The sequence below is a fragment of the Corvus kubaryi genome, unplaced genomic scaffold, assembly GCF_017639235.1.
Source record: "Corvus kubaryi isolate FWS band 111438036 unplaced genomic scaffold, C.kubaryi_AGA036_p1.0 37398, whole genome shotgun sequence".
NCBI classification, from domain to species: Eukaryota; Metazoa; Chordata; class Aves; order Passeriformes; family Corvidae; genus Corvus; species Corvus kubaryi.
Window position 1 is genome coordinate 20891063 of NW_024581137.1, and position 22119 is coordinate 20913181.

General features: G+C 40.5%; 1 protein-coding gene across 3 annotated transcripts in view; it reads right to left on the reverse strand.

Annotated features, from left to right (window-relative positions):
• Nucleotides 1-2119: 2119 nt before the first annotated feature.
• Nucleotides 2120-22119, reverse strand: part of UBE2E1 (ubiquitin conjugating enzyme E2 E1) — a 44116-nt gene continuing 24116 nt past the window's right edge. For all 3 annotated transcript variants that reach the window (XM_042043210.1, XM_042043212.1, XM_042043211.1), the window contains 3 exons: nt 10993-11125; nt 3941-4088; nt 2120-3055 (listed from right to left, as the gene is read on the reverse strand). In XM_042043210.1, coding sequence (XP_041899144.1) covers nt 2958-3055; nt 3941-4088; nt 10993-11125 — 379 coding nt within the window. In that variant the 3' untranslated portion in view covers nt 2120-2957. The remainder of the gene's footprint in view (nt 3056-3940; nt 4089-10992; nt 11126-22119) is intronic.

Consider the following 22119-nt stretch of genomic DNA (forward strand, 5'->3'; position numbering starts at 1 on the left):
ACTGTCCTTGGGGATGCTGCAGGATGACACTCCCTCCTCACTCATTTCCTACGAACACACGTGTACTCCCGGCTTCTCCCTACCCAGAAGACTCCGTATCTGCATGCTTGGGAAGTGGAGGTGACTTCAGAGCAGCAGTGGTTCACCTCCTTGCTGCAACCCCTTACCACGGAATGGGTCATGTTCCTCCTCTTCAGCTCTGCATAACCCTGCTTCTGGAAGGGACTTGAATCAGCCTTGGATCAATCAAAATAAGTGAAAACGTCTACTAACAGCACATCACTAAAGCTAACCCTTGAGCCAAGGGAGTGCAGGTTGACAAGTCAGAATGAACTTAAAATGCCTGGAGATGGAACAAACGGGGATGACTGGTTCCTGTCCAGCTCTGCATGCTGTAGACTCGGTGCCCATTATACTGCCAAGACTGATGTCACCTCTAGGCTGCCAGAGCTGTGCAGTGCAAGTGTAGCTTGCTCACTCACTCCCCTGGCCTCCCAGGACTCAGCAGTGTTTTAAGACAGACAAGAGAAAAAAGATCTTCTAAATGACTACAGCCATTTTTCCAAATAGGTTACATAAAGGCAAACACATTTTCTTTGATTTGGCTAAATTTAGAGTTTAGATAATTTGAGGCATTCAGATTAAAAAAATCACCACCCACTGTTCTCTTTCATAAACTTATTCTGATGTTTTTCTAAATACCGTAGTGTTTTACTGACAAGTGATGGCAAATGTAGTGTCTCCTCTGCAAACAATGTGCACACAGTGGCTGGTACTGAGTAAAAATGAAACTTGCTGTAGTAGTTTTACATAGGGTTAATAAGCAAAGTACAGAGTATAATGTAGTAGCTAATGGGCAGAACACCTATTTTGTTCTTACTGCTCCACTGACTCAAATGCTGTTCTAGGTCACGGGGATCACCTACCTTCTGCAAAACTGGAGTCCCTTCACAAGATAATGGAGAAAAATTATTATAAAGAAGAAAAACAAATTACTAAACTAAACCATCTTTCTCTGTTCCTCTTAAGCCATTACCCTGCTGAATCAACACCATACAAATCAGTCACCCCCACCAGGTACAACAGTTAATTTGACATGTCCTGGTGGCACAAAGCAAGAAGCTGGCAAAAACCTACGAGATTAAGCCATTTACCTTTTTACTCAGTAGAGTAAAGACTACCAGAGATGCTCCTGGTGTGATGTAGCTACATACCAAATAGGCAAACAGCTGAGGGAGCTCATACACCAAAACATGTGCTGTGTCGAAAGACAGCAGTTCAGATGATCAGGGTAAGGTGCCACTACCCACAGCCACCCAGCAAAGGAAAGGACACCTCTAATTAACAGATTACTTTGGACCAAGTTAGATTTGCTCTGTATCTAGAAAGGAGGAGAAGTATGTAAATGAAATATATACAGAATTTATTTTAAAGTACCAAACCAAATCCAAGAGCGCAGATGACCACACAGCACTCACAAGAATGTTGCAAAGTGAAGCACTTGCCATGTGAAAATGAATCTGTGCTTCCGGCCTTTACCTTAAGGGAGTGGTCAGAAATGCCATATCCACAACTAACTGCCCTGTTGCTACATACCTCAATGTAAACACTGTCTCTAGGAGATAATCTTTATAGGTAGTTAAAGGATCTACAGATTTAAGTCTCCTTTATAGTCTTTTATGGTGTTGTCTGTTAGCTTACCAGGACACGATTCCTTCTCCTCTTCCAAGTGTGAATAGACCACTCCATCAGAAAAGCACCAAGACATTCTTTTCTTCCGCTTCTTTCCCTTCCAGATGGCTTACACGTTTCTGGTTGTACTTTCAAACAACATGCCAGTCCTGCAGAGGCAATGCTGTGAAAACTTAAGCTATAAAGTAACTATCATGGACTCTGTAGCAAGTTACCTCCTCATGGCCAGGTCCCTGCACAACACTTAGTGAACAGTTGTGAAGGTCTTACGCTGTCATTCATTGTATGGTTGTCTAGAACTGTCTTCCTAAAATAGCAGCAGTCAGAGCACTCACTTGCAGCTCTCCCTTGTCCTTAACCATAGCAGAAATTCTCCAAAGCGTACAGAGACATGGTTCTGGCAAGGGACAATGACAAAGCAAGGGACTAAGCAGAAATCTTTTCTTCTTCTTTTTTTTTTAAACATCTTTTTATTAGCACAGTAACAAATGCAGACTTAAGTAGCCCACAACATACAACCAATCCACTGAGTGACTCCTATTCCACACCTTACAGTTAAACAGCTTAAGGTATTTCACTACAGGTTACCGTAAGTCCTGATTAAACCCTTTATTCTTTTCACAAAGATAGATTGGCTTATAAAATAATACATTAACTACTTCTCATTTCATATATGAGGCCATATATCCACCTCTCCATATCACAGATCATGAGATGACAGTCTTTAAAAAGGATTTGTTAAATACCAATGTGCCCTCCATAGGGAAAAACAATCCAAACATCTTTTTACAAAAAAAAAAAAAAAAAACAACCCCAAAAAAAAAAGAAACTCAACCCAGAACAAAATAAATCCCTCAAACCCAAACAAAAACCAAAAACAGTGTGTAGAGTCTTGAAAGGACTTTTACATAAACGTCAACCTATGTACCTGTACAAAATTAAGCTGTTTTAATCTTTTACATATTGCAAGCAAACGGAAAACCAAAGAAGTCTAAGAAGTTTACATTCTTCTCGGTACTATATGTGAGCTAATATTGCTGAACTAATTACAGTCTTAAAGTATGCTATTCCAAATCCTAGCTGTCTACTGTAGCAAGATACCTTAAGTTACAACAACAAAATCTTAGGAAATAAAAGACTGAATAAAATCTGTTATAGAAATACCCTACTCTTTACCAGCACCCTCCCTCCCCCCACCCCTTCAAAATCATAAGCAGCTCTTTCCATCACAGACAAATAATGTAAGAGTTTGACAAAAATCCAATTTATGTAGCATATCTTTTGGTCCATTGTCTGGCCATTCTGTCATGCTCTGCTCTGTTAGTCATATACTGAGTGGCAATGCTTCCAACCAGGGGGTCAGCTGAAAAGGAAACACACCGCTTATTCAGACAAGTTACCGAATAAAAACTTGTAAATAAAGCTCAAGTGTGAATTTAATACGAGGCAAACACACAGGTAAGGTACACTGTAACAATCTAAACATACTGAATTGATAATCTGTATCTTCTCTACTTTTGTGTTTTTATGGTGATGTACTAATCTGTAACTTAATAGAGTGAAATGCCAATAAAGTTTTAAGATGTTTAAGACACAGCACTGAGGGTTTTCACCAATTCATGCATTTCAGGTTTGTTTTATTCCTTCTAAGAGTGCCTGAGATGATCATGCTAAGTGTACTTGTAACAATATAAAGCTGCCTTCAAGGAAAGATCACATCTCAAGAAGGGGTTTAATTTTCCCAACAGGTTTACTACAGTGTGAAATCTGGCCTCTCATCGTTAGACACATAAAAATGCAACCTGTAAAATGACTTTGGAAATTAAGACATATTCCTCTTAACTAGTGTGGACAGCGGGTGGGTTAGAGCAGCAGTGATGACCACTTGTGGCATAGCTGGTCACTGGTTTTATATGGACAATGGAAAGTAAAAGGCCAACCCCCCTGTTTTTGGAACTGTGTTCATGGGTCTTCAAGCTCCATTACTGAATCACTGTAGCCCTACAGACCAGTGGAGACTGGGTTTGGAAGGGGAAGGAGTTTTCACGTGCTTGTTTCCCCATGGCCTGAGAAGCAGCAATCAGCAGGCTGGTAGGGTATATCCCCCTCCAGCACCTCCAGGCCCTCTCTGACTGCCCGGGAGAGGGAAATGTGCTGGAGGCTGGAGCCAAGCTGGCCATACCAATGAGATGAGGAGGGCCACGTTTTTTAGGTGCTGGGAGGAGTGCAAGGCGGCAGGTGGACTTACCGGGGTTACAGTCTGTGAGGAGGGAGCAGATGGAGAGGAGTACTTTAGAAATGGTTAATGCTGGACTCCAGTTGTCTTTTAAAATGTCCAGGCAGATGACGCCTTGGCTGTTAATGTTACAGTGGTAGATCCTTGTCCGGAACGTTACCTGCAAGAGAGGGGTGTGAGCAGGTGTGCCGGCGTGCCACAGGCTGTGGGGAGGGACAGCACAGGAGTACCAAGCGAGGGAGTGAAGCAGCGCCCGGGCGCGCCGGCCGAGCCGGGTCCCGGGCTGACCCACGCCGGGCTCCCCGGGCCGCCGCCGCCCTCTCGCGGCGGAAACAAAAAAGAGCCGGATTTAGAACAAAAATGATTAACAGTCTCAGGAGCCAACTTCCACGGTCAATGCAAAACCCAGGCTCTGGTGGGTTTAATTTTTTTTTTTCCCCCCACTTTTTTTTTTTTCTTAAATTAATTTTTGCCTTTTTGTTCCCAGTGAAAAAAGGGCCCGGGGCCTAAACACCAGCATTTTTCTCTTTCTGGGCTTCCACGGATTTCTAAAATCCTCCAGACAGGCCAAGGCACTTGGAATGACAGCTTCCATCACTTCTAAGAGGCTCAGCGATCAAGGGGAATGTTAGTTAGATTTACTTATTTTCGTGATGTGACTGAGCTAGGCAGCTTGCCACAGAAGTTATCCGAAAGGGAAACACAAGCACCAGGAGCCATTCTCAGAACAAATTTGGTGCAGTTTGCATGGGTTAAGATTATGCACATGAATAAAGGCTGGTGGGTTCACATCCTAAATCCTCATAATTTGTCAACTATCCTCACCTAGAAATTCTATTGTCTGTTTATAGGTCACAGGAGTATTTGCAGAACACATTCGGTAAGCGTGCGGTATGACAAGAACACGCTAGTGCTTTCTCTAGAGGTGTGACCAGCCCACACATAAAACTTGCCAGTCAATCCTCATTTTTTTCTACTGCCTTTCTGATGCAAAGAATTTGCCTGCAACCCTCGCTCTCACAGGCTTGGGCAGCAGGCCCAAGTGACACCCAAGTGTGGGGTGACACAGCTACAGAACCCTGGTGACTGGCATGTCCCTGTGCACTGAATCCATGCAGTGTTTCCAAGAATGCTCCTGATGCACAGAGCACACGGGCTATTTTTGAACTTGCAAAAGTGGTTACTTGTCACACAGGAGACACCCACACTGCATGCTTGGGGAGATTTTGTGCTTTGTTTCTTGTGAGCTGCTTGGATTTTGGATTAAAACAGGAAGCAAACAAAGGAAACCCCAAATCCCTGCATGTTTGCACATTATGGGGGAAATAGTAAAATGCCTGTAAGAGAGCAGAGATGTGTCACCCTCCCACACCTTCTGCAACAAGCTGTCACTCCAAAACCAAGAACTCCTGATGCTTTCTACCTAGGGAGCCTTAGAGGTATAGCAGACAAGAAACCTAAATGACCTTTGTTTCCCAGATCATCTAATCTTCCGAGGAAAGGCAGCAATTACTCCCGGCAGTCATGTGGAAGTCCACGTGCAGCAGCCTGAGCAGTGGGCGGATCTGCCTCTGCCGCACCTGCCCCAGCCCACACTGTTCAGGGCACGTTCGTGGCATTTGCGGTTGCTGGCAGTGGCTCTGCCCTGGGTTCCTGAGCAGCCCTCAGCCCAGCCCTGCTGCTTGCTCAGTGTTTCTGTGTTTGACCTGCACCTTTGGGCTCCTTCCAAGAAGGTTTCTAACTGTAAGCGAGGTAACAATTTTGACAGATTAAACACTTCCAGAAGGGGAAGCATGGAGTATTTCCAAGTTAATACAATAAGGACCAAATAAACAGAGGTCAACAGGTCTAATTTGTAAAGACAGAAAGTTGTTAATCCTGATTCTCAGCACAAAAGCTAAATACTGTGTAGACAGTCTCTCAGTCCAGTTGACTAATAACTGATAACAAAGCATGAATGCTGCTTGCCTTTAAGAATAAGACTTACTTTTTAATTATTTTTCATGAATGAGGGGAAAGTGAAAATGAAAGAAGACTGCCTTATACTTGCAGAACATCCTGGTTCCTTAACACACCTTAAGATATAATCCTTATGGCACTAAAAGCAGTTTTCTCCAGTTAGAGGAATTCTACCAAGCACTGTGGAAAAAAATCTAAATTTGTTTTCACTTTAGCAGTAACTCAGAACTGGGATGGTGTTAGACACATGCAGTCCATCATGTTTGCCATTCACAATTTTTGCTGATGGCACAAAAGCCAGCAGTGCAGGGAACCCAAATGGAACTGGAATAGGGAGAAATTGGAGGCCCACTTGAAAACAAGCAAAAATATTTAAAGTAAATGTTCATTACACCCTAAAGATGAAAAAAAATTCTCACATAAACCTAGTACATTCAGACCAAAATCAAAAGAAACTGAGTTACTTAGAAGGTAGTGAAGAGAACAGCATGTGGAATAACAGAAAAATATAGTGTAACTGAACAATCCTTTGGAAATGTCCCACCTGAGATTACATTAATGCAGTAACTATACAGAGTTAAGCACAGCTTTTGAAAAGACATAAAAGAAGCTAATCTCAACCTTACCCTGAAGTGATAGTAGAGGTTAATTTACACAAGCAGCAGAATAGGAGTGGGTGGAAGGAAGTGGTTAGAGGTTATTAATACAAATGATCACAGCACACACACCAGATCAACACAAGTTACTGTTTTCACCTCAGTAAATGAAATATAACCCAACTGTAATGTAACTCTTGGGAAAATGCCCGTTGTAATAGTACAAATACTGAATTCTTAAATTCTAATTATACTTGTTTATTGGATTCTCCTAAATCCAGGCTCACCCAGCATGTGCCTGATTCATTTGCTATCTGAAACACATGCAAAACCAGAATACAACACAAAATGCGAAAACATAAAAAGCAGAGAACAGATTAACATTTTCAAGGTGTTGTATAGAATGCTTGGTTAAATGCAAAAGAACTTCATTATACATATTTAGGACATGAAAGAGAGTATCTGTCCCTGTATCAGATTTCTCCCACTGAAGTTCCTTGTACCATGCAACGCATTTCCAAGTCAAATTTTTAAATCTTTCATTTCTCCAACCTCAAGCACAGTAGTGCAGTCCCTCTTAATATCCTCACAGGAATCTAAGTATCACTTCTAGCACAGTCTTCTGGCTCTCCTACAGCAACATCCTCTCCAAAAACATTTGCTCCAACATACTGAATCGAACCCTCAGCTAGAGCTAGACCCAGTCCTCAAAGGCTGCACCTGTATATCCTTCATTACACGCCTCTAGGATGCTCATCAACCACACAGTATTTGTCAGTGTTTATGCCTCAACACCTTCTCTCATACATATTCCTAAGGGCTTGGAAGCTTGCCAGGATGACCATTTTCACCTCATTTTATTTAAGAAAGTAAATCCTTTAATGACATTTCATTTTCAGGTTATGAAATGTGTTCAGCTACAGGCCCTTCACGATCAGGCAGGCCACCACAGCAGCAACTGCCCCCAAAGGAGTTACCAAAGACTTAAAGAGGCCATAGAGGTTTTCTTCTACTGGTCCCACCAAGGAAGATTCAAGGGATACTAGTCCTTTTTCCTTACAGAGCTTAATATTTTCAGAGATCAAGGCTTCTAAAATGACATTCTACTCTATTCTAAAATGACTACTGTTCTGTGAGTCCTTATCATCAAAAGTGATATACACTGGGTTTTGTTTCAACTAGCTGTTTCTTTATTTCTTGCCCTAAAAGGCACTTACAGGAAGGCTACTGTAATTACATTAGCCTACCACTTAAACACGATCCACAGACAGTATTTACTCACTACTGCAAGCAGTTGGACAATCTGAAATCAACAAAATAGCAGGAATAAAGCAGGAGCAATATGATAATCATATTTTCCACATTACCATTAACACTAGTGTAAATTTTAATACAGGAGCAGCTTTGGTTCTCGAAGGAAGGTTCTTCATTTCAACCTTAAGTGCCCAAGCATAACAAGTGTGTCCTATTATAGCACCACCATGCTTTCTCCTAAATCCCATCTCAATGAGACTGAAGCTGTATGTATTTTACTTCTGTACACAGATTGTGGTTTGTAAACCAACTCGGACTTCACTAGATGAAAGACTCCATTTTAATGAAACTGCTACAATTCAGTGAATCACCATTAAACTCATCTTTTAAGGCCTCAATAAGTGTTGCCTATTTGTTTGGTTTTTTAATCCCACCCTTCTTTTCATCTGGGTGAGGGTTTAGATCTGAAGATAAAGACAAAGGTATCCTAGTCAGAAGCACCGAGCAGAAAGCAGGGCTGAGCTGGAATGACACAACTGTTTATTTGGTTCTGCATTGGGAAACTTGGCTGTCTCAGCAGCACTGGTAGTTACAGTATGGCCTTGCAAGGCATCCTACTTGACTGTTGAAGCAGCATGGTGGGAACACATCTGAGAGCAAGGGCTGCATCTGGCTGGGGAGTTTGTACCATCTACCCTGCCAGTGGTACATACTTCTACTCAGATGGAGCTGCTGAAGGGAGAGGCTGCAGAGTGGACCTCAGACTGCAGGCAGTGCCAAGACCTTTCTCCTAGGCAGGACGAGCAGTAGACCTGCCTGCAAAAGGTGTTGCCCAGGTAGAGGACCTCCTGCAGCAGCTGGCTGAGCTATAGGAGGCAGTGAGAAGCCTGCATGGCATCAGGGCTGCTGAGGAGGAGTCAGACAGCTGGTCCCAAGCACAGTCTGCACTGGACCTACAGCCCATGGCCAAACAGCCAGAAACTCCCGCTGGCACACACGGATGGGATGGGGGCCAAAAATGCAAAAGAATGGAAGCTTGCCACAGCAAGGACCTGCAGGAAGAGACTTGCCCCCAAAGCCTGAGGTGTCCCTGCAGAACCACTTTGCTGCTCTGAGATTGGAAAGACCCACGATAACAGAAAAGACACTGAAGCCAAATAAGGCAGTCCTGAGAGTTAAGGAAAGGACTCTGGAGCATGGGTATTTTTTTCATCAATCCTCCTGGTCAAAGGGAAAGGGTTCAAAAGGGCTAGTCAAATCTAGCAAACCGACAAATGGTTATGGGACTGGTGCCACAGCCGGGGGTTTGACCGGGCTTGCTTTGGGAAACCTGGTCTGCTGGGCACTGATGGGATCCATCTTTCAGAGAAGGGGAAGGGGCCTGCATGGATGAACAAGGAGCTCCTGGACAAACTCAAACACACAAAGGAACTGTACAGAAAGTGGAAGCAAGGACAGGTAGCCTAGGAGGAACAGAGAGAGGTGGGCCTGTGAACTCATGAAGTTCAGCAAGGCCATGTGTAAGGTCCTTGCATCTGTATCTGGGCAATCAAAATCACTTGTGAGATCCCACCTGGAGCACTGCATCCAGCTCTGGGGCCCCCAACATGAGAAGGATGTGGACCTGTTGGAGTGAGTCCAGAGGAGGGCAATCAAGACAATCAAAGGGCTGGAGCACCTCTCATATAAAGAGAGGTTGAGAGAGTTGGGCTTGTTCAGCCTGGAGAAGAGAAGGTTCTAGAGAGACCTTAGAGCAGCCTTCCAGCACCAAAAGGGGCCTACAGGAGAGGTGGAGAGAGACTTTTTACAAGGGCATGGACAAGGAGTCATAGCCTTAAAATGAAAAAGGGTTAATTAAGAGGGGATATTAGGAGTAAATCCTTTATTGTGAGGGTGGTGAGGCACTGGAACAGGCTGCCCAGAAAAGTTGTGGATGCTCCATCCCTGGAAATGTTCAAGGCCACGTTGGACAGAGCTTTGAACAACGTGGTCTAGTGGAAGGCATACCTTCCCACAGCAAGTAGTTTGGAACAGATGATCTTTAAGGCCCCTTCCAACCCAAACCATTCCATGATTCTATGATGAACAAGCCTGACCTGTAGCATAGAAAGCAAAGGTGTAACAACGCACACATGGGAAAGCAAAAAATCTCTCTTTAAATGCTTACTGGGCTCACAACATAATAAATTGCGTACAGTTGGTTGGACAACAAATTATTCAGCAAATTAAACAACAACAACCCTACTCTAAAGTGAATTGAATTCTAACATGAGAGAACCATCTGTGTTGCCAGAGAATCTCCAAAAAGAGATGGACAGATGTCAGCAGGAAAGCACTAGAGATGTCCCAAGGTAGACCACGCTGTTTGTGAACCGGAACCCTATCTTAGGGGTAGAATTGAAGGACCTGTTGGTACTACCGAAACCCTGAAGTTATGTGAGCAAGAACAGGCAAACAGTTTCCTTAATTTGGCAAGCTTGTATTAATTTGTCTTGCATAAGCAATTAGCATTGCTCTGCTGAGATGGACTGATGGCCTGAAGAAGTCCTTTCTGCTGCAGACTAGACCAAAGCCTGAAAGATGGTGCAGTCATTGGCATGTATCTCATCAATCAAACAACTTTTAAGTAGAAAGTTAAACATGCACATAAATGCTTTCAGATACAAGACAAACACCAAGTGTATACACAAGCACCTCGTAACCCAACACTCTTCCTGTGGTCACATATTGGAACCACCGGATAACATTTACTCACACTGGTATTTGCCTTAGAGCACTGGAACACAACAACACTGGAATGTAAGAGCTTCACAAATATAACACACCTACAGAAAGTTTGTTACTGTACAAACAGGTGAACAACACAAGTGTCCAACAAAACTGAAAAATTAAATACTACTTTATCAGCTAAAACACATGTAACTTATGCTTACAGTACCTAGGTGGTTTGAGAAACAAGTATTTGTAGTATTTCTCCTCAAGTTTATCTACTTCTCAGTTTCTCAGTCCTGTCCCAATGCTTGCACTAAATGCTTAGGACTTCTTAGAAGCAGGAAAAAAGAAAACAAGCTCTAAAGTAATTATCAAGAGGACTGGAAAAGCTGTTAACATTAGCTAATAGAAACTAATTTAATGTCTAAAATGAGCTTAAGTTTGTTCTTAAGAGTGGATTTCAAATGGGCTGTATTCCATTAACACTGCATGCTATCCATGTTTAGCACTCATGACTTAAGATGGTAGCTACAGATCTCTTACCTTTGGAGGCTTGAAGGGGTATTCTGGCGTAAACGTGATGTCAAGGAAGAAAACACCTCCCTCATAGACCGAACCTGGAGGTCCTAGAATGGTTGATCTCCATTCGTAGATGTTATCACCTTTGGGGCCAGCGCTAAGAGATAAAAACCAAAATCATTTAGAAATACTACCACAGCTCAAATAAATACGACTTCTTACATTCTTCAAGTATGATATAGAAGAAATATTTCAGTCTTACTCTTCATACACCACCTGAAGTAGAGATCGGGATTAAAAGAAGATTGAATGCTCTCAAATACTCAGAGATCTTACCTGAAGTTACCAGCGTTCCAGCCTGTTTAACAAAGCTGAGAAGCTAGAGGTGGGGTACGGTTCCATCTTCTCTCTCTCGACAGTTACAAGAGCAGCATTGCCCAGAACTACTCCTAAACATACTACACTATCAATACAACACAAGAGCTAAGTTTCAAAGAAAAATTTCCTACTGTATTTCAGAAATGGCTCTTCCATCTCAGTCTTAATAAAACTGTATCACATTAAAGACTGTACTAAACAAATTAAGGATTTTTGTTCATTTTTAAAATCTTGTTTGTTCTTTAAATTAAAATATATCCTGCACTATTGTTAAACAAAGGCTCATAGTATAATTGAAGGAAGCCAAATTAATGATGACACTCTTAAATATCAAAATTTTCTACATTTCTATAATTTTGCTGCACTGATTTCTAAGATGAGGCCACATGATCTTACCTTGTTGATATTGCTTGCATTGTGGAACTGCCTTTTTTAGGGGGAATTAAAATCACTGTGTCAAATTAAAACAGCACTTTCTCAAATTAGCTCTGCCTAATTTGAGACTGCCTAACCTGCCAGCAGCTCACTACAAGCAGTACAAACTAAAGGTGTTGCAAAGATCAAATGTCTGCTTGTTAAAATTAGTTTTACTTATATCCTCAGACACTTGCACTCTGTAGCGTGCCATATGTCACTGAGTATTTCTAAGTACAGCTCAACCTGTAAAGCCATTAATGGTGTAGGACTCCACTGCTGCCTCTTCCCTTCTGTACTGCTATGGTAGTATCTTATTTGTAAGATGCCAGAGCTGGAAAAACCCTTTGCATAACAGGAGGTGGTGACACAGCTTTTTCCATCATGGACATACCACGGTTTCAGAAATCTCTTCTCCCCTTCTTCTGAAGGGGATGGATCTTAATGTTCCTAATACAATGAAAACTAGCCTTGCTCTTCTTTCCCCCTTCTTTTAACAAGGCTCCCCTAAGACAGAAGGAAAAAAACAGGCTCTTTTCATATTACAACAATCACAGAGCAGCATTACTTGAGAGGGAGGGCAATACAATAAATTCAATATACACATGACAATATGCATTTGATTAATGTGCAAGGAACCAGAGTAATCACTAAGTGTTAATAACAATGTAACAAATAGAAATACAATTGCAAGAACATAAATTGTCATAATAACAGTGATCAGAGACACATTTTTTTTCCCTGCTCTTCCCAATACTGGTGAACATGTTCTCGACAGCAGGGGAATCCAGAGAGAGAAAGGGAATTAATTCTGTTATCAAACCTAATGTTTTGGGTTTTTTTCAGATTAACCTAGTAATAAAATTTCACAAATATGCTGGTGCTAGGTAATTCAACAATCATGAAGTTATGACTAAAAGCATGCTTCCAGGGAAAGGAAAGCAGTAAAGGAAGACAGATTCTCTGCAAATGATGCACCAGCCACAAGGGAAAGATTTTTCTCTCCAGAACACAAAACCCAGCACAGCTCAAGATCAGTATTAAATTAAAGTAAAAGCCATTCCATCCTGAACACTCCTGGCATCCCACTCCACCTTAATGACTTGTCCCTGTCCTGTGCAAGTCTATATATTTGGGCAGTCAGTACTCTCCAGCTACCACTTGTGCATTAGACTGGAAAAGTGTTGTATTTCGACAGGAAGCTCTACCTCTGGAAAGACACCAACTTAACTGTGCAAACTTACTGAAAAGGACTCTCTGGGGCACCCTTAGCCACTGCTCCAAGGAATCACCTCTTTATGTACCTATTAGCAACCTCCTGACATACTGTCATTACTGCAAGTTGCACCGGCAATCATCCTCCCCTCCCTCCCCTAAAGATGGAGCTACTGAACGGGAACAGGTACTTGAGCTTTGTTAGCACCGATTTAGTGTTGGAATTTATATCACCAGAACTGCCAATGGGGAGCACTTCAGCACTCAAGAAATGTGATGTGCGATTAGCACTGAATACAGCCCTCTGAACCAACGAGAAATATTTCAACATTTCGCATTTTATTTCCAGCTTCAGCCCAAAGGACTGTCAATAAAAAAATCCCACAGACTTAAAAAATATATTATCATTAGTAATAGTCCTAGAAATCTCTTGTATCCTATTAGGTTTCCAATTAGAGCTATCACTGCACACAAGTAATATACTGCCATATTAAGAGCACAACATCTTTGTAAGACATCAGTAGGCTTTAACAATGATGTACTAAGCTTTCCTTTTAAGCTTTTCATAATTCAATTAACAGAGTAAAACAGCTGTGCATGTCCAACTTTTAGACATTAACACTGATTTCTTATAAAAGACAGACTGAAACAGGAAGATGCAAGTCAGCTTCAAGTATGATACTGCTTAGATTTAACTTAGGATTAGTAATATCAAACAGCTCATGAAGACCTAGTGCATAATAGAAAAGTGACAATACTTGACCACAGTGTAAGAACAGTGGCATTAACTTTTGGTGGAGATACAGAAACCGTCACAGGTTAAAGATCACATTCTTTGTTTAAAATCCTTGCAATTATCTGCTTTGAAAAGAAATTCACTGATGCATGGACACAAGGCTCACTGGCACAGCTGTCACCTTGCCTGATATGTGCCACCAGTGCTCAAATTAAGTGTCTAGATCTACTAATACTACATTTTGAAGCTGTCCAACATATGACCACTGGGAAGGCAATTTTAACCAATTAAATAGAAATAGTTTCCACTGCAAGACGAGAGTTTCTGTATTAACTCAGCAGCCCACAACCTCTTCACTTCCAAAGAAAGAAATGAGTAAAAGACCAGCAATTCAGAGTGAAAAATGACATCCAAAAGAAAACTGAAAAGATCCCAACCCATTATTATCCTATCAAGCAGCATGTGTTACATTGCAGTGCAACTGAGATCTCTCTTGGAAAAACAGTGATATGCTCAGTGAAGACACACTGCACCCACTGTAACAACTTATCCTGATCATTCCCAATGATGCTGGCTTATCCCCCAGACAGATGTTATGACAGAAACACTCCTTGGGAAACCTCCCAGTGGCAAGGTATTGTTCAAGGAATATCTAATTTTCCAAGTCAAGAGGCAGGAAAATGCAAGGCATTACCTTCTGGTAGACGCAAGGCAGGGATAAAGTCTCAGCACAAGCGAGACCAAGCTCAAAGTCCTGCATGGGCCAAGTCCCAACCAGCCTTGTGCTGCTTTGGAAAAACCTGATCTTGCCCTGCCTCTCTTTGCTGGCAGGTGCCATATTCTTTCTCAACTTAAAAATCCAATAGGTAAATTAGAAACACCTAGAGCAGAGGCTAGGGAGCAGAACAATGCCTAGGTAAATTAGCTGCAGATGCCTTGCAGTACTGAGCAACTGTAAACACAGAACTCCATCTCAGAGATTCAGTGTTCATGGAGAAGACACACACACACATGCACTTTCACATATGGAAAAAGCTGAAATGACAGACAGTCTGCAAGAACACCCAGCATGTGACTTTTTTGTATTAAGCCAGCCAGAGACAACCTCCATCACAGGTCTGCAATACATGACACCACCCCAATATTTTGCACACACAAACTCAGCTTCCTCCTCTGCCCTGGCACCCTGGGCAAATCACTCAAAATACGCCTATGCCACGGAGGGAAGGCAGGACTTCTTGGTGTTCACCACATACCGCTAATGTATAAAAATCCCTGGGAACACAGCGATGGTGCTTTCCAGAAGAATGACTCAGAGTCTGTTGTTTATGTAAACATGCTAGTTCATTTGGAAACTACCCGGTCCTTTCTAGGAGTTTGACCGAATGATAATTTAAGTGCTCCTTTCAGTGAAAGTTCAGACTGGCAAATAGTTTAATTCCTCTTCTTTGAGATACAGAAGACACACAATAGCAGATCACTGCAGTGATAAATCAATATAGTTGATGCTACAAACACTAGGTTAATACCCTGATGTACCAAAGCAGTACATATTCCTTTTAAAAGCTAACTAATTTAACAGAGTAGTTTAGAAGTGCCAGAGACTGCTATTCATCAGGGTGATGAGAAGAAAGGCAATTCCATGGTATGATGAAGGAAATAACACCTAATGAAAACCTACAGTATGTTTCAGTTAAAATTGCAAGTAACAAACCCACGAACTCATACACCAACTACTCCATATCCCTATTGCTATTTTTGAGGCTACTTCGCCCTAAACATGAAGAGTCTGATGAAAGTAGTTAAGCTGTTTGGAAGCTGCACACTTGAGGAAAATAAATATAAATTCTAAAAACACCGCAGACATGACCTTTTCCAAGGGACACAGCTCAGATCAGAGAACAAACAACATATTAACGGTACATGGGAATTTCAGGGTGGCAGAGAATCTAATTATCTCTAAAGTAAAACTGCACCTTTACAAACTGACAGCAATATCAATTTTTTTGCTGTTGCTTTGTTTTCTAGTAAGAAACACTTAATGGCTGAACATAGAAGTGCATCTTAGTTATGGACTTACTAGGCAGCTTTAGGAAATAGCTAAATGTTAGAAGGTCCCTTTGCTCCTTCCCCCCCTGCCCCCTTTTTTTTTTTTTTTTTTTTTTCTTTTTCTCCAAAGATGCAAGCCCAAAACACATTAGAAGTTTTGGCTGCCAGGCAGGCAGCATATCATTCTCACCTGAAGTTCTGCTGCACCTTGATTTTCCCTTCTAACCCACCCCACTCCTGACCTCAGGGTAAATATACTTCCTTTTCTTGTAGCCCACTGGGTGGGTCCACACTGAATTTGTTCACTTATATTGTTAGACTGAATCTGGTGGAGAGATTAGAAAAGCACCCCAGAAATACTGGATCACTGGGGAAGGCAGGTGCCACCTCTACAAAGAAGCAGGACAGCTCATCTATCTTAGCCATTGAAAACAAACACCTCCAAAATCCCCCATCCAAAGAAATTTTGCTCTACAGATCTTTAAGCAAGCTGTCTTAACATAGGAGTGCTGATGAACAGAGTGAAAACCAACAAAACAAAATGTAGCTAATCCTTTGGTCTAAACATCACTTCAAAACCTTCATATTAATGCACAGTTCTAATTTTAGAAATAAACTGTCACCTTCTGCACATGCTTTAGCTACCAAAATCTATTATTATTATTTTTATTACTACAGCACTGAGACATTCCATTCATAGGCAGGACCCCACTATGCCAAGCCTGCTACAATACAATCCAAAGACCTGTGTACACAATTTACAAAGGTTTTTCAATTATAAAATAAGCATTAAAACATTACACAGTTATTAGGAAGAAATTCAAATAGACAAAACAGAAGTAGTTAAAAGGATACCCGGGGCCATCCATTTCATTGCTATTTTTTTGACAAAGTAGTTTAAAAGTGAGATGCCTCCCATTTTTAAGTCAAAGAATGGAAATTAAAGGAAAAGAAAGGAAAAAAAAATCACAACACAAGACAACTACTCCTGGGCAACCATGGAAAATTAAAGGTAATATACTGAACTACTACGTGCCTATGCGTATCAGCAGCAATTTTTGTCCACTGTCATTACACACAACCAAGCTGCTCCTCTGTGTTAACACAAAAATGATGGATTGAGATCAGATGAAATTCCTGCAGGCTCAATGAGAGACAGAGGGAAAAGACAGCAAGAGAAAAAGTTGCAGCCGGCTTTAGTTAAAACATGGGAAGGGAGCAAAGGAGGTAGAGGTAAAATTGCAAAAATAGAACTTAATTCTCCTTCTAGCTCATGTTCAGGGATATGGTTTTCAAGTACAAAACTGTAAATATTATTTTTCTTGTAAGTCATTGAAAGTATTGTGTTTTCTGTCTTCAATTTAAAATGGTAGTCACAATATTATTGCACAAGTATAAGTCCCTTACAAATCCCACCACGTTTCTAACAGAGTTAGAAATAATATCATTCTTCTCTGCATTTTCATGCACAAAATTTCTGTTTTAGCATCCGGGAAAGCTTTTCCCTTAAGTATCAGCCTAAGGTAAAATTAGGAAGGTTTGAACAATTGCACAAAGCTTAAACTGGAGGATAAATGGTGCAGTGAATTACTTTCCTACTAGGTTAAAAAAGGAACTAAATAACTAAATAGCTCTGATAATGGAGCTGATAAGGTGTAATGCAGGGATTTATGGGACCTCGAGGAAGACTGATCAGGGGGATTTCTTCGTGAGAAGAAAAAAAAAAAAAAGACTGTTTTCCAATTTATAAAAAAAATACTTGGCAATAAGATCACACAACAACCAAGAGTTACCACAGCCAAGATCTCATTCTTTTTCTATTACAAGAGGAACAGAAATGCCGTGGGGTACTTGCAAATTTAGGACTTTTACCTGAAGTATTTTGGTCTCTGCAAAATACTACTGTGAAGTTACTACTAAATTACTTGGTGAAAAGGCCAACCCTCTTAAACAATTTCACTGCAGAGTTTGATTTTTAAACCAGGCTTCAAAGATTTAAAATAAAATCTCAGTTTTGACCTCAGGGAGGTCAGGAGAAGATTTATGATATTCTCAGGAGTGTGCTACAGCTCTATTTAGTTCAACAATAATCACTCCAATTTAGGAGCAAGTCCTTATAAAAAGGGTCAAGAGAAATTAATCCATTTAGCATTGGTTCCAAAATTGAAAATAAATCCAGCCTGCTCAGTTCTCAAGGGTTTCAGTTTTTCTTTCCAGTGGCTTCTTCCTAGCCTTCTCTACTGCAAAGTACAGGAAGTTTGTCCCACTACATACATGTAGGAACATTTTCAGTGTCAAACATGACTGCAGAGAGGCTGTTTCTGTAAGTCTGAGACTTTAGTATGTACAGTATGGAAATACAGAAAATGCCAAACTAAGTAATCAATAAAATTATTTTCATTGTATGCAAATCTTTTTCTTTTCTCCTCATAGTTTTAGTTTGAGGCCGTGACCAAAAATTAAATGAATTAAAACATCACAGTTTATATGTGACCTTACATGTCCCATTAAATAACACCCTGCATAAGAAACAATAAAACAAATTGGGAAAGAGTAACAGAGAATCTGACCCACCTAACAATTAGCAATGTCTTATTTGAAATGACAAGATGATGTGATGGTAGAATCTGTGGTCTGCCAACATAACCTTATGTTATTTTTAAATCAGTTTCCTTCCTGCCATTTGTCTACTGACTAACAACTACCAACATGGGGACAGAAATTCCTACACATCATCAGACTGCATTTCCAAATTATTTATGTATTTATAGCACAGACATATAATTTACAATTGGTAAGCAAAACCAGGTGGTTTCACAAATGCACTATTTCTGCAACTACACCATTTTTTGGCGGCCTCTTCATATTCCAACAGGTTTTTGGAAATTGGTATAGAAATATAACTAGTGAGCCTATTTATTTCTGTAATTTTAAACAAACTAAACTGGTTGCCTAGCATCAAATTGACAGATCTATAATTAAGGACAAATAAAAGACAACCAATACTACTAACAAATATGAAAGTTCTTGTGTCACCAATCTCAAATGTGGTATACTCCTCAAAAGAAAACAAATCTACTTCCTCCTGGCACTTACTGGGATACAGTAGGTTACTCATACATGGAAAGGAAACTACCCTCTCTGACAACTAAACGGTTCAATAATACCCCCTTTCCCTCCATAAGCCCTAGAGGTGCTACACTGAATGATAACAGGGCTCTTTCCTAAATACTGTGCTTTATCCATTAAAGAAATGGAAATTTACTACAATTAACCTGCCATTCGAGAATCAAGCTGGGACCTACATCTGTGTTTGTGTCTATCATGCCCATCTCCTGTCTCGTTCTCATCAGTGTGAGAATACGGAAGCCAATCTCACTACGCAGATACAAACACCCAGCACATCATAAATATTTAGGAGCCCTGTAGTACATCAATTGTAAAAGTAATAAATTTGAACCCACATGATCTGGATGCTTCTGTCTCTTCACAAGTCACTTGCCCTGTCAAGGAAAAAAAAAAAAAATAGAGGATCCCACCTATTTCATAAGTCTACCTATCCAGCACTGAGCTAACACAGTGGACTGTTTATTTTGGACTTTATCATCCATTTGCCATACCGATTTCATTATAATTCTATAGATCAAGAAATGCATACCCTAAATAAGTTAGATTAAAGGGCAACAGCAGCTACAAACCAGCTTGAAAAAACCAGCCCCAGAAAGTTAAAGATGATGTGTTAACACTTGGCAAGATGCCCCTGCTATGCTGAAAATTGAAAGCAAACAAGACTCTTGAGCTTCCCCAAACTAATAAGGACAAGGCTCTTGAGGCTTCACCCAACTGCCTCCTTGAGCTAACTTTCTTACTTCCATGGGGAGGAAAAGGGCTACTTGAAAGAGAGGAGACAATACATTGCCAGACTAGAGATGCACTACCATCTCTCTTGCACTGAATGGTAGGAATTCTGCTAAAAGTCTGTACTCAGAACAGATGAAGTAATATTTTAAGATTACTAGTTTATATGCAACTTTTAAGTTTTCAAGACAACATAACCTAAGGGAAAAAAAATCTGCTCCTGTACCACATGCTCCTAAACTGACGTACCTGTCCCATCACCTACCTACCAGCCAACCAACTCCCCCTAAAAACACGCTACAAATTAGAACAATCCATGAGCCAACCAACAAAGAGAGTCCCCTCCCCTTTAGATAGGTAGAGTCAACATCACTTAACCAGAGAAACAGGCCATCCCAGTAGCTTGGCTTCACATCTTTGTATTGCTTCCCATCAGCATACCAATGCTGATACCGATAACATCATGTTGCTAAACAAAATACAGCATGTCTTGAAGGACATATCTTAAAGATATATAAAAGACAGAAAGAAAAAAAAGTCTAATCTCGATGTCTTCCCCTTCTTCTTTACCTACATTAAACCTCCTTTCCTTGCCATTCACTAAATAAATCAAGATCATTGCATTTGAATTAACCTATTTCACTGTGTGTACTAACAGCAAAACTACACAAACTAGCCATTAACAGCTCAAAATTTGGTTACTCAAAACAACAACAAAATATTCTCAATTATGCTGTACTACCCACAGCAACTCTTTCCTGATTTTCACAGTTCTAAACTATCAAAATTACCTGGCAGAAAAGTAAAGTAACTTGAAAGCACTGCCTTTGAGTTTTGAAACTCTGGCATGCACAGACTAGAAACAGAAATCTAAGATGAGAATTTGCTTTAAGTAAAACAAGATTACCTCTACACTGTAATAGAGCATAGCTGCCAGCCCACTACATAGCAGCCACTAAAAATGGCTTATATACCACTGCAAGTTGTTCTCATTAAGAACACGAGCCAGTCACAACACCTAGCCAACATTTACTGTAGTAGATGCAAATATTTTGAAGGTGATAAGAGGGAAAAACTCTTAAAAAACCCCAAAAATCTATCAAGAGATTTAAGAAGAAAAATAGAACTTCAATTTTTCTACAGCAGATTCACATGCATAAGGATAGCCTAAACAAGCATTTGCAATGGCTTTCCGAAGTTTGTTAATTTGTTTTCAAAGTATTAGGAACATTAAATTTAATCTACATTAGGAGCCACAAGAGGACTAAGCAGTGCTTTTAAATAAAGTATACAGTTTTGTGGTCAATTTGCATGCCTTAACTTGAAGAACAGATTGTCCTTAACAAATTATTGGTTTTTTTCTCCAGAACCCTATTTGGCAATTGATATTAAGCAACTTCTCTGTGCAAAGCAAAAGAACTCACATGGATGAATTTTGAACTTCCCAATGCCTTTACTTCATGACCCTTTTACTTGGAAGCATGTCCCAAATGTAAGGAAACATTAATGACAATGAAGCCATGAAGTGACAAGCAATAATAGTTTCAAGTTAGGGCATTACATCACTTACACCTTTTATGAAAAACACGTTACATTCACACAAGCCAACACTTGGTGTCTTCTCCTCCCTAATTTCAACCAAAGAGAGATGACTTAGCAACAACTTAATAAGCTGAAAGACAACTCCCACGTGTGGCAGTTAAGTTCTGCTGACAGAGGGCCACAGCATGCAGGGAACAGGGAATTACCAGGGAGCACAAGAAATCCAGGCATCTTCTTCAACATCACTCCTGGTCCCACATGGCTTAGAAACTTGCTCCTTCAGCTGATCACTGACATTCTTAGTTTAAATTAAATTTAAACTTTTGCTGCCATGAAAAAAAAAAAACCAAAAACCACAAAACCAAAACATGCTAAATTCACACTTTAAGTACCTGAAACCACTGATATTAAATAATACTTCATGTATGTTGCCATGGAGGCTGTTCTAGTCATTAAAAAAGAAAGACATTTTCCTCACAAACTTCAGGTGCAATCCAAGAAATTCACAAGAAAAGGTCTAAAATACACATTTCTTCACTGGATGGTGGTAACATTCTAATTTGTAGTAGTTCTAGCACAAGGTTTTCTATTGTATTTCATAAATAGAGGCAGAAGGAGGAGACCACACCTCACAGAAACAAGCATCTTAGAGACAGAGAGCAGCATACATTTTCTAACCTTTTAACCTCAGCATTGTTACAAGTAATATTTTGAAGCAAGAGTGACAAGATTACAACTATGTTTTGAGAGTTGCACCTTGCTTTTGTTATGCTGTAACCATACAGGCAGCAACAGAAATAAATGCCTAGGAAACTGCAAAACTGACACAGAGACAGATGAGCGGTTTGCACCCAATATTACACCATTAATTTTTTGAACACGAACTGAACACGTTGCTTCTAATTAGGCACAAATACGAAAACAGCATAATAGCACACAGTGGTATGGCAAAACACCTG